General features: G+C 41.4%; 1 protein-coding gene across 9 annotated transcripts in view; it reads right to left on the bottom strand.

Moving 5' to 3' along the window:
- LOC113879725 (translation initiation factor IF-2-like) overlaps positions 1-13,012 on the bottom strand; it is a 77,646-nt gene that overhangs the window by 41,035 nt on the left and 23,599 nt on the right. For 4 of the 9 annotated variants that reach the window (XM_027521444.1, XM_027521450.1, XM_027521448.1 and 1 more), the window contains one exon: positions 5,943-6,016. Coding sequence is in view for 3 of the 9 variants with exons in the window: in XM_027521453.1 (XP_027377254.1) it covers positions 5,964-6,016 (53 nt within the window). In the remaining 6 variants the exon portion in view is untranslated. Of the gene's footprint in view, positions 1-5,895; positions 6,017-10,842; positions 12,248-13,012 lie in introns of those variants that run through there. The other 5 variants (XM_027521453.1, XM_027521452.1, XM_027521451.1 and 2 more) reach the window with 3 other exon arrangements.

The following is a 13,012-nucleotide window of genomic DNA, read 5'->3' as shown; positions in this document are numbered from 1 at the left end:
AACTGAAATACACACTTGGAAATCTAATCTACCACTTTGATATTCATTAACAATATTTACCTGGGTTGTGAATTCAACTGGAAGTGTACTTCAGAAATCCTCAAAATCTGTTCTGAACTGGGTTTTCATCATCTCAGCTTTGGGCCACAGCCATAAGAGCTTCATTCAGAAGGGTAACAAGACAGTTCCGAGGAAGGCTTTTTTGCTAGGTCAGTTATACTGGGATTTGAGTCTCTCAGCACCATCAGAAGCAACCATTCTAAATTACAATATTCCTCTTTCAGTGTTCAACTAATATCCACCCCCTCTTCCTGCCCACTCCCATGTTATGTCACAGCCAGGAAGTCCATGATTAACCTAAGCAGCTCAGGCTACAGTGTCAGGAGTTCCTGAGCAACCTCACACTTTGCCATCGTGTAACTAAACTCCCTGCACATACACACAGCTAGAACTTCCATTGTGGGGCTCCCAGTTCAGGTTAAAAGTCCTCAGCAGGAACCTGATTGGCTGAAAGATCAGATGGTTATTCCTAGATCAACCAGCTATGGCCAGGGACAAAGTCAAGCAATGCAGACCTCACCTTCTGTTCACTGGCACCATTTCCAGAAAAGGAAAAACCATTATTTGGCTTGGCAATCCCTCTAACTGCTGAAGAACAAAAACCTGATGCAGCCTATGGAGAGCAGAGATGAGGACTGAGCATGGTATCAATGACTGAGTATCAATGGCTGAGGGCTCTGGGCAAACCGCAGTGCAATTCAGATGGAAGGGAAGGGGAAAGAGCTGGGATTGGTGGGTGACTGGAGTCCTTCTACCTCCAAACAAGGATGTGTGCTCCAAGCCCATCGACCCCCTCCGTGCCTTTCTTGGTAGACGCCAGCCAGTGTCATTAGAACCTCTGCCTGCTTTGGAATTGGGAGCCCTCCCTGCTGTCCCCAGCTTGCCCCACAGAGCCTCCCAGTCAGCCTCCACCTCTCTGCCAGCCTTCTCCTTCTCTGCCAGTCTCCTTTCTCATCCATGATCATTTGACCCATCATTCAAGGTCCAGTTGAAATGTCTCCTCTACTGAGAAATTCTCTCCCAGCTTTCTTTGATAAGGAGTTTTTCTTTCCTTTGAGTAGTGCAACACTGTGCACAGTTCTATATTATCACACCTCTTAGCCTGGGTCTGCTCTTTACACACTTGTCTCTCCTCTTCACTAGGTGTGGTGCTGATTTTCTATCACATTTCCTTTTAATGCCTGTCCAGGGTAGTGACTAACACATGGTTGATGTTCAATAAGTGAATGAGGAATGAAAAATATTTTATATCAAATTTAGGGATGAACAGGAGAACATAAATATGATATGAGAGCACCCTTCTATGAAAGATGTTCAGATGAAGTAGCACGATATGTAACATCCCACAGGCACAATAGGCACATCCCACAATTTACTGAGTAGGCACTCAATAAATATTTGTTGAAATGAATAAGCAGGACTCAGAAGAAGAGGTTTTGAGGATCACTATGATATGTATATAATTATGTGTTTCTTTTTCATCTGTCTTTGTTTTCTTAAGAGTAGTAATGGGGGAATTTAGAAAATAAAAGTATGAGGAAGAAAAATTAAAATCATACCACCTAAAATTTTTATATCTTTTCTTAGTCTTCTGTGTTTTGTGTGTGTGTATCTATGTGTGTGTGTGTGTATGTGTATGTGCATGTATAAGCATACCTAAGATAAAGTAATTCTCTTGGAAAAATGGTTTGGGGTCAGACTGTGGTTCATCCTTGGAGAAGGCAATGGCAAGCCACTCCAGTACTCTTGCCTGGAAAATCCCATGGACGGAGGAGCCTGGAAGGCTGCAGTCCATGGGGTCGCTACTAGTCGCACACGACTGAGCGACTTCACTTTCACTTTTCACTTTCATGCACTGGAGAAGGAAATGGCAACCCACTCCAGTGTTTTTGCCTGGAGAATCCCAGGGATGGGGGAGCCTGGTGGGCTGCTGTCTATGGGGTCGCACAGAGTCGGACACGACTGAAGTGACTTAGCAGCAGCAGCAGCAGTGGTTCATCCTAACTCTCCTTTGGTCCCCAACCTAGATCAGTTTACAGGAGAATCTGTCATGTTAGATCCTGTCTCTGAATAAATTGGTTATATCTTGTGAACATTTCTCAGGATCAAATTAAAAAAAGAGATCCCTTTCTGATTTGCCATCATGCCATTCATAAATCTCAGAGATTCTGGTTGTGATAAAATTGATAATCATTCTGGTCAATTTTTTTTTCTGTTTTAATCATATTTTTAAGAACATGTAGTTTTCCTTTGGGACTTAGAAGAAAAAACCCTCTGATAACAAATTGATCTGTCTAAAATGAATTATTGCAAATTAACAGCAATCTTAGGAAAAAAATCAATTTTGTTAATAGAGATAGAATTATCACAGTCTCATTCCTGGGAATGTATTTTTTTGAAACAGGAGCTTAAAATAATTTTTTCTTTATCAAGAATTTTTTATATTTCGTTTCCATCTTATCTTTTCTTTCAGCAAATTGCTTCTTATACGTAGTCATTACTAAGTATGTGTTGAATGAATGAAAAAAAGATACTTCAAATCTGTTTATCTCTAGCAGAATTAATCAAGGAAAGAGAATTAGATGTTAAAAATTGAAAACCGAAATGAAAAATACCAAGTTAAAGATTCTAAGTAATAGTAAGCATTTTCAATGTGTGTGTGTGTGTGTGGCGGCGGGGGGGTGGGGGGGGGAGGGACCATTTGAATTAAAAAAAATTCCTGTAAGGGAAACTGTTTGATCCATAGACCACTGTAAGAAGATGTAACTCATTTTGTGGTAGTAATTTAGGAAGAACATCAGAAAAAACAAAGGTTGGTAATATAGAAATGATTGTCAGTGGAGAAGTTCTGTTCAGCGAGTTGGTCTTGGCTCACACAATCCCCCTACAACTGGGGGAATCTAGGCCTCATAACTTGCCTGAAGTTCCAGGACCCAAGTAAGGAACGGTGGGGATTTATAGGTTTTCCTATGAATCTAAGAGCTAGTCTCAGGGTCCTGCTGTAGCTTCCAAGATGGAACCTGATATGCCTGAGAGAATGAATGAAGAAAGAGGACGGAACAGGAGCCCCAGAGCCTCCGGTGGAAGGAGAGAGGAAGGGGAAGGGAGAGGAGACTCAGGCTGCATGCCATCCTAAAAAAGTCTCAGCCAGGGGTGAGCCTAGGAACAGGATTGCCTTGAGAAGAGTTTCATGTCAAGCAGAAATGGCCAGTTCTAAGTCCCTTCTGGCGCAGGCCTCCCTTGGTTGAGACAAGCCGAGGGAGGGCATTTCCCCCAGGGAACACTGCAGGGAAACGAGATGGGGAAACTGGAGGCTGTTTGCTGACCCCATCCTCGGTTGCAGGTTCTCTGGAGCAGAGACCTGAGCCGATACCTCCATGGCTACCATTCCCCACGGACACCTGGAAATCTGATTTCATGCTGGATTACTTGTATGCTGCTGCTGCTGCTAAGTCGCTTCAGTCGTGTCCGACTCCGTGCGACCCCATAGACGGCAGCCCACTAGGCTCCTCTGTCCCTGGGATTTTCCAGGCAAGAATACTGGAGTGGGTTGCCATTGCCTTCTCCAATGCATGAAAGTGAAAAGTAAAAGTGAAGTCGCTCAGTCGTGTCTGACTCTTTGCAACCCCATGGACTGAAGCCTACCAGGCTCTTCTGCCCATGGGATTTTCCAGGCAAGAGTACTGGAGTGGCGTGCCACTGCCTTCTCCAAGATTACTTGTATGCTGCTGCTGCTGCTGCTAAGTCGCTTCAGTCGTGTCCGACTCTGTGTGACCCCAGACATGGCAGCCCACCAGGCTCCCCCGTCCCTGGGATTCTCCAGGCAAGAACACTGGAGTGGGTTGCCATTTCCTTCTCCAATGCATGAAAGTGAAAAGTGAAAGTGAAGTCGCTCAGTTGTGTCCGACCCTCAGCAACCCCATGGACTGCAGCCTACCAGGCTCTGCCGCCTATGGGATTTTCCAGGCAAGAGTACTGGAGTGGGGTGCCATTGCCTTCTCCAAGATTACTTGTATAGGACCCGACATATCCCTGGCAGACGCTCCCTAGAAGCACAGCTGTTGCCAGTGACTGATTAGAGAGACTGAAAGCAGATCAGAGACGAGAGAAACCTCCCGCACCCCACCACTCCTTTTGATGCAGACTGTGTGAGGACGTTGTGTTGTCCGTTATTCCTTCCTTTATGTCCATAGGATTCTCCAGGCAAGAATACTGGAGTGGGTTGCCATTTCCTCCTCCAAGGGATCTTCCTGACCCAAGAATCAAACCTGTATCTCCTGTATTGCAGTCAAATTCTTTACCATCTGAGCCAGCAGGGAAGCCCTTTGGTGTCAGTTAAATACTTATCCCTTTGGTGTCAGTTAAATAAGACTTCAAACATGTTTTCTGGAAGGAGGATGCAGAGGAAGAGGAGTCTAATGTTGGATAAATAAGACATAATTAGGTCCTTGGATACATGAATCTGAGAAGTTAGTAGTAGGTAGGTAAGTTCTTAAAGCATGATGAAAGTAATATGTGAGATACCAACTTAACCAGTGAGAAGAGGACAATTTGAAAAGGCAAGAGCAGGGACTTCCCTGGTGGTGCAGTGGCTAAGACTCTGCATTCCCAATACAGGAGGCCCAGGTTCATCCCTGGTCAGGGATTAGATCCCACGTGTCGCAACTAAGACCTGGCACAGACAAATAAATAAAATAAAATAAATAAATATTTAAAAAAGAAAAGACAAACTAGAAAAATAGTTGTTAGGATGCTATTGTAGCAATCCACAACTGAAGTAGTGAGGCCCCAACTTGAGGTGGTGAGAATAGAATCCCAAGGAAAGGATGAATCAAAAACTATGACCTTCATATGAAAATTGATTAAATGCAGGAGAAAAAAAAAATTGGGGAGAAGAAAAAAGTCTGAGGTAATATCAAGATTTTGAGTCTGGGAGAATAAGAAAATGGGAGAAGTGAAAGATGAGCTGGTTCCCTGGTGAATTACAGATCTGCTGTGCTCAGTGAAAAATCTATATTTTGTGTATGAATTAACAGTTTTTAAACATTTAGTTGGGCTCAGTGGTAAAGAATCCTCCTGCCAATGCAGGAGATGTGGGTTTGATCCCTGGGTTGGGAAGATCCACTGGAGAAGGAAATGGCAACCCACTCCAGCATTCTTGACTGGGAAATCCCATGGACAGAGCAGCCTGGCAGGCTACAGTCCACTGGGTCACAAAAGAATTAGATACCACTAGCAACCAAACAACAACAAGGATGTAATAGATTTAAATAATATCTTGGGCAAGATGGATTGCAATATGAAAGTATATCATGATTCTTCTGTCTGAGTTGTATAATTTTTTCATTTGTTTGTTGTTATTAAAAAATGTATAACCAAAAACATGTGTTTTATATTATTTAGGAGAAAATAAGTTACACTGTTCCTTGTTACTCTGATGTTAAAAAACTGTAAAAGAATAACACAGTCAAGTGTTTTCTTACCTCCAGTAACGTGGTGAGTTACAGGTACGGGATATATAATCATTGTGTGCTAAGTCACTTCAGTCATGTCCAACTCTTTCTGACCTTATGGACTGTAGCCCACCAGGTCCTCCGTCCATGGGATTCTCCAGGGAAGAATACTGGAGTGGGTTGCCATTTCCTTCTCCAGGGGATCTTCCCAACCCAGGGACTGAACCTGAGTCTCCTAAGGCTCCTGCATTGCAGGCAGATGCTTGACTGCTGAGCCACCAGGGAAGCCCAATATTTTTAGTATTTATAATCAACAGAATGTGCTCCTTTCACTTATTGTCTATTATTTTCAGGATAGTGTCTAAAATAAACAAAAACTCACCTTTCTCACAACCATGCTTTATACATTTTGTAGAGATTTAATTTTTCTTTTTAAAGGATTCCTCTTCTCTATTCTCTACCAGAGTCTATATTATCTTCTTTATGATTTGGAGGCTTTTTCCCTAAATAAAGAAATTTCACAATAGTTTATGAACACCTTTTGAAAATATAAGATCAGTTCAGTTCAGTTGCTCATTAGTGTCCGACTCTTTGCGACCCCATGAATCGCAGCACGCCAGGCCTCCCTGTCCATCACCAGCTCCCAGAGTTCAACAAAATTAATGTGCATCGAGTTGGTGATGCCATCCAGCCATCTCATCCTCTGTCGTCCCCTTCTCCTCCTGCCCCCAATCCCTCCCAGCATCAGGGTCTTTTCCAATGAGTCAACTCTTCACATGAGGTGGCCAAAGTACTGGAGTTTCAGCCTCAGCATCAGTCCTTCCAATGAACACCCAGGACTGATTACCTTTAGGATGGACTGGTTGGATCTCCTTGCAGTCCAATGACTCGCAAGAGTCTTCTCCAGCACCACAGTTCAAAAGTATCAATTCTTTGGTGCTCAGCTTTCTTCACAGTCCAACTCTCACATCCATACATGACCACTGGAAAAACCATAGCCTTAACTAGGCGGACCTTTGTTGGCAAAGTGGGAGGGATTGGGGGCAGGAGGAGAAGGGGACGACAGAGGATGAGATGGCTGGATGGTCTGAGTGAACTCCGGGAGTTGGTGATGACAGGGACGCCTGATGTGCTGCAATTCAGGGATCGCAAAGAGTCGGACAAGACTGAGCGACTGAACTGAACTGAACTGAATATTTACTCTGCTTTTGAATATGCTATCTAGGTTGGTCATAACTTTCCTTCCAAGGAGTAAGCATCGTTTAATTTCATGGCTGCAGTCACCATCTGCAGTGATTTTGGAGCCCCAAAAAATAAAGTCTGCCACTGTTTCCACTGTTTCCCCATCTATTTCCCATGAAGTGATGGGACCAGATGCCATGATCTTCATTTTCTGAATGTTGAGTTTTAAGCCAACTTTTTCACTCTCCGCTTTTACTTTCATCAAGAGGCTTTTTAGTTCCTCTTCAGTTTCTGCCATAAGGGTGGTGTCATCTGCTTATCTGAGGATATTGATATTTCTCCCAGCAATCTTGATTCCAGCTTGTGCTTCCTCCAGCCCAGCATTTCTCATGATATACTCTGCATATAAGTTAAATAAATAGGGTGACAATATACGGCCTTGATGTACTCCTTTTCCTATTTGGAACCAGTCTGTTGTTCCATGTCCAGTTCTAACTGTTGCTTCCTGACCTGCATACAAATTTCTCAAGAGACAGGTCAGATGGTCTGATATTCCCATCTCTTTCAGAATCTTCCAGGTTATTGTGATCCACACAGTCAAAGGCTTTGGCATAGTCAATAAAGCAGAAATAGATGTTTTTCTGGAACTCTCTTGCTTTTTCCATGATCCAGCAGATGTTGGCAATTTGATCTCTGGTTCCTCTGCCTTTTCTAAAACCAGCTTGAACATCTGGAAGTTCACGGTTCACGTACTGATGAAGCCTGGCTTGGAGAATTTTGAGCATTACTTTACCAGCGTGTGAGATGAGTGCAATTGTGCGGTAGTTTAAGCATTCTTTGGCATTGCCTTTCTTTGGGATTGGAATGAAACTGACCTTTTCCAGTCCTGTGGCTACTGCTGAGTTTTCCAAATTTGCTGGCATATTGAGTGTAGCACTTTCACAGCATCATCTTTCAGGATTTGAAATAGCTCAACTGGAATTCCATCACCTCCACTAGCTTTGTTCATAGTGATGCTTTCTAAGGCCCACTTGACTTCCCATTCCAGGATGTCTGGCTCTAGGTGACTGATAACACCATCGTGATTATCTGGGTCATGAAGATCTTTTTTGTACAGTTCTTCTGTGTATTCTTACCACCTCTTCTTAATATCATCTGCTTGTTAGGTCCATACCATTTCTGTCCTTTATTGAGCCCATCTTTGCATGAAATATTCCCTTGGTATCTCTAATTTTCTTGAAGAGATCTCTAGTCTTTCCCATTCTGTTCTTTTCCTCTATGTCTTTGCATTGATTGCTGAGGAAGGCTTTATCTCCTCTCCTTGCTAGTCTTTGGAACTCTGCATTCAGATGCTTTTATCTTTCCCTTTCTCCTTTGCTTTTCACTTCTCTTCTTTTCACAGCTATTTGTAAGGCCTCCCCAGGCAGCCATTTTGCTTTTTTGCATTTCTTTTCCATGGGGATGGTCTTGATCCCTGTCTCCTGTACAGTGTCACGAACCTCATTCCATAGTTCATCAGGCACTCTATCTATCAGATCTAGGCCCTTAAATCTATTTCTCACTTCCACTGTATAATCATAAGGGATTTGATTTAGGTCATACCTGAATGGTCTAGTGGTTTTCCCTACTTTCTTCAATTTAAGTCTGAAGTTGGTAATAAGGAGTTCATGATCTGAGCCACAGTCAGCTCCCGGTCTTCTTTTTGCTGACTGTATAGAGCTTCTCCATCTTTGGCTGCAAAGAATATAATCAATCTGATTTTGGTGTTGACCATCTGGTGATGTCCATGTGTAGAGTCTTCTCTTGTGTTGTTGGAAGAGGGTGTTTGCTATGACCAGTGCAAACTCTATTAGCCTTTGCCCTGCTTCATTCTGTACTCCAAGGCCAAATTTGCCTGTTACTCCAGGTGTTTCTTCCCTTCCTACTTTTGCATTCCAGTCCCCTATAATGAAAAGGACATCTTTTGGGGGTGTTAGTTCTAAAAGGTCTTATAGGTCTTCATAGAACTGTTCAACTTCAGCTTATTCAGCATTACTGGTTGGGGCATAGGCTTGGATCACCGTGATACTGAATGGTTTGCCTTGGAAACAAACAGAGATCATTCTGTCGTTTTTGAGATTGCATCCAAGTACTGCATTTTGGACTCTTTTGTTGACCATCATGGCTACTCCATTTCTTCTAAGGGATTTCTGCACACAGCAGTAGATATAATGGTCAGTGATGGTAGAGACATTTTATTCCTTGATTGATTTTATATTAGAACAGATATGTTTAGTTGTGATTTGTTTGTGGTCTCTAAATTTTTTTTTGTTTTTTATATATTTTAATTATATAAATTATATAATTATATATATAATTATAAAATTATAAATATAATTTTATAATTTTTATAATAAAATATATAATTATATTTTAATTATATATTTTAGTTATTTTATATTTATCTTTTATATTTATTTATTTTTATAAATTTATTTTTATTCCATACTAAAAATACTTCTGTTTTTTCCTAATACAGTAAGATACCTTTCTGGTATTAGTGCTCTTTTTTTTTTTTCATTTTGGAGTTTAGAAATAGCATATATATTATGAAGTAACAAAACTTTTAGATTCTGATTAATTTTGTAAAATAATTGTTTTTTTCTATACAATTAAATATGACTAATTATTAATATGTATATTCCCAATAAACAATGTATATATACACTATTGTATATATACGCATTTTATATTTTACATTTTTATTTACATGATGTAGACAAAATGCTGATGAGTATATTTTCATGATGCTTGTTATGAACGCTGATATTTATTCTATTTTGCTTCATTTTCTAAAGTTCTGCTTGCAACTCTCTAAGTTGAATTTACCACTCAATAATGATCTGCAAATCATTATCTAAAATCAATTGTCCTTGCTGTAATCCCTAATCAGTTATAGATTTTCAAGCATCTCCTGGTCTGTCATGTCTCTGTTAATTTTGCCAAATGGGTACATTGCTTATCATAAATTTAAGTTTGATGCACTCACATTTCTTCATTACATGAGTCTTGGTTAGGAAATTTCTTTCCACTTCTAGTTCACATAGATATTCTCTTACATTTTCTTCAATTAGATTTATAAATTTACTTTTTGAATTTAGGACTTCAGTCTGAGACCCATCTTTTTATTTGAATAAGGTAAGGATTCAACTTTATTTTTCTCCATGAAAATCAAAGTGTTAGTTGCTCAGTCATGTTCAACTCTGTGACCCCATGGACTGTAGCCCAACAGGTCCCTCTGTCCATGGAATATTCCAGGCAATTTGGCCAGTAGCATCAATTAAAAAAATTTTTTTTTACTAACGCATATATATGGAATTTAGAAAGATGGTAACAATAACCTTGTGTAAGAGACAGCAAAAGAGACACTGATGTATAGAACAGTCTTAGACTCTGTGGGAGAGGGAGAGGGTGGGAAGATTTGGGAGAATGACATTGAAACATGTAAAATATCATGTATGAAACGAGTTGCCAGTCCAGGTTCGATGCACGATACTGGATGCTTGGGGCTAGTGCACTGGGACGACCCAGAGGGATGGTATGGGGAGCGAGGAGGAAGGAGGGTTCAGGATGGGGAACACATGTATACCTGTGGCAGATTCATTTTGATATTTGGCAAAACTAATACAATTATGTAAAGTTTAAAAATAAAATAAAATTTTAAAAAAATTAAAAAAAAATTTTTTTTTTGCCATTCCTTGGTGGTACCTTATTTATCCTACATGGAATTCCCTTATAACATAGATTGATTTCTGTTTCTTGGTCCGTTTGATTTTGCACTAGTACTCTACTGTCTGGTCACTTTTAAATCACACTAAAGTGATCAGACAATCACTGATCTAGTGAGTACTAGTGAGTCCCTTGGACTGCAAGGAGATCAAAGCAGTCAGTCCTAAAGGAAATCAACCCTGAATATTCATTGGAAAGACTGATGTTGAAGCTGAAGCTCCAGTACTTTGGCTACCTGATGCAAAGAACTGACTCACTGGAAAAGATCCTGGTACTGGGAAAGATTGAAGGCAGAAGGAGAAGGGGATAACAGAGGATAAGATGTTTGAATGACATCACTGACTCAATGGATACGAGCTCTGGAAGATGATGAAGGATAGGGAAGCCTGCAGTTTTGGGGGTTGCAAAGAGTGGGACAAGACTGAGTGACTGAACAACAAATATCAAAGGTAAGTCAGTCAAGTAAGGAGATAGGTTGTCTTCAGGCAATAGCGACAACAGCTAAGATCCAATGATCAGAATGTCTCCGCAGGGTGATTCTGCCCTAGACTTTCATAGGGAGGAGTACACAAGTTGCAGAGGGGGTGATTTATAGTTAAGATCCAATGATCAGAATGTCTCCGCAGGGTGATTCTGCCCTAGACTTTCATAGGGAGGAGTACACAAGTTGCAGAGGGGGTGATTTATAGTTAAGATCCAAAGATCAGAATGTCTCCGCAGGGTGATTCTGCCCTAGACTTTCATAGGGAGGAGTAAACAAGTTGCAGAGGGGGTGATTTATAGTTAAGATCCAATGATCAGAATCTCTCCGCAGGGTGATTCTGCCTTAGACTTTCATAGGGAGGAGTAAACAAGTTGCAGAGGGGGTGATTTATAGTTAAGATCCAATGATCAGAATGTCTCCGCAGGGTGATTCTGCCCTAGACTTTCATAGGGAGGAGTAAACAAGTTGCAGAGGGGGTGATTTATAGTTAAGATCCAATGATCAGAATGTCTCCGCAGGGTGATTCTGCCCTAGACTTTCATAGGGAGGAGTAAACAAGTTGCAGAGGGGGTGATTTATAGTTAAGATCCAATGATCAGAATCTCTCCGCAGGGTGATTCTGCCTTAGACTTTCATAGGGAGGAGTAAACAAGTTGCAGAGGGGGTGATTTATAGTTGTGTGTGTTTTGTTTTTTTTTTCCAGCAAGAAGTCACATCAATTATGTGAACAGGAAATGTCTTTTTCTGTGGTTAGCTAGTTTCCAGGGACAAACAACTGTAATCTTAGCAAATCAGTCATGAGACAGAGAAGGAATGTTGGAGGGTCAGTATCTGGCCTCATGTGCAGGTTCAGACAAAGAGGGAAAGGTCTGTATTTGGCCTTAATTAGTGCCTCCTCTTGTTGAATACAAACATCATCAGTCTTAGAACAATCTCATTAATTCCTGCGGGTTTTGGTCAAGGCTCAGTGAAATTGGCCATGGAGTCAGCAGTTTCTTGTTGGCTCCCCACTTGGAGCATGGGCTTAATCATCATCTGTTGAGCTCTGATGGTGGTCTAAAGCTGAGAAAGGATTCTGGGGAAAAGGTGCTTAATTAGAAGAATACTTACGAAAGAAAGCAGAAAATTGTTTATCAGAGGCTGTAAAAAGGAGTAAAACCAAGACCCGAGGCCAGTGAGAACCAGTCTAGTGGATTCCAGGAAATTGATGTGGAGATCCTTCAAGGATGGGGTCAGGATTGTGACTCCATTGTGGAGGCAATGCAGTGAATTTCTTGATTAGCATCTCACATGTTCTTGCCTATGATGTAGAGGTCAGAGAAGTTGGCGGGTGGGGCAAATGTGAAAAAAAGTGCACAACTGTAGATAAATGAGCAATAGAGAAGGAGGGCAGAAATGGAAAGGAATAGGAAAGACATGACTCAGGAAGCTCTGAAACTAAAGAAAAATCAAAAAATTAAAAAATGATGAAGATACAAAGGAGGAACATGAAGGGCACTGGAGACAGGAATCCTAGGCAATTGTGCTCCAAGATTGTGGGTGGAAGTTGACCCTATTGTGGCGCCATCTGCTTTTTCCAAAATTCATGAGAAAGCAGTTTGTCTAATGTCATCATCTGCTTCTGGGAGCTCTCAAGGAACCTCAGTTTAAGGTCTGCTGCTCGGGTGACTTTTCCCAACTTCAAAATAAGACTTTTGTTTTTTAAATATTGAGACATGAAAAGATGTATTCCTTATAGTTCTGCTGCAGTACAAGTGGTTAGAAAGACAGTATAAGTTTCCTTGGCTTCCCAGGTGGCTCAGCAGTAAAGAATGTGTTCACCAATGCGGGAGATAAGGGTTCGATCCCTGGGTCAGGAAGATCCTATGGAGAAGGAAATGGCAACCCACTCCAGTAGTCTGGCCTGGAGAATCCTATGGGGCAGAGGAGCCTGAAGGGCTACAGCCCATATTGTCGCAAAGAGTCAGACATGTCTGAAACAACTTAGCACAGCAAAGCACAAGAGACTCAGGTTTGATCCTTGGGTTGGGAAATTCCCCTGGAGTAGGAAATAGCAACCCACTCC

The sequence above is a fragment of the Bos indicus x Bos taurus genome, chromosome 21 (assembly GCF_003369695.1).
Source record: "Bos indicus x Bos taurus breed Angus x Brahman F1 hybrid chromosome 21, Bos_hybrid_MaternalHap_v2.0, whole genome shotgun sequence".
In the NCBI taxonomy this organism is placed as follows: Eukaryota; Metazoa; Chordata; class Mammalia; order Artiodactyla; family Bovidae; genus Bos; species Bos indicus x Bos taurus.
The sequence above is the reverse complement of the archived record's forward strand: the minus strand, read 5'-3'. Positions and strand labels throughout refer to the sequence as shown.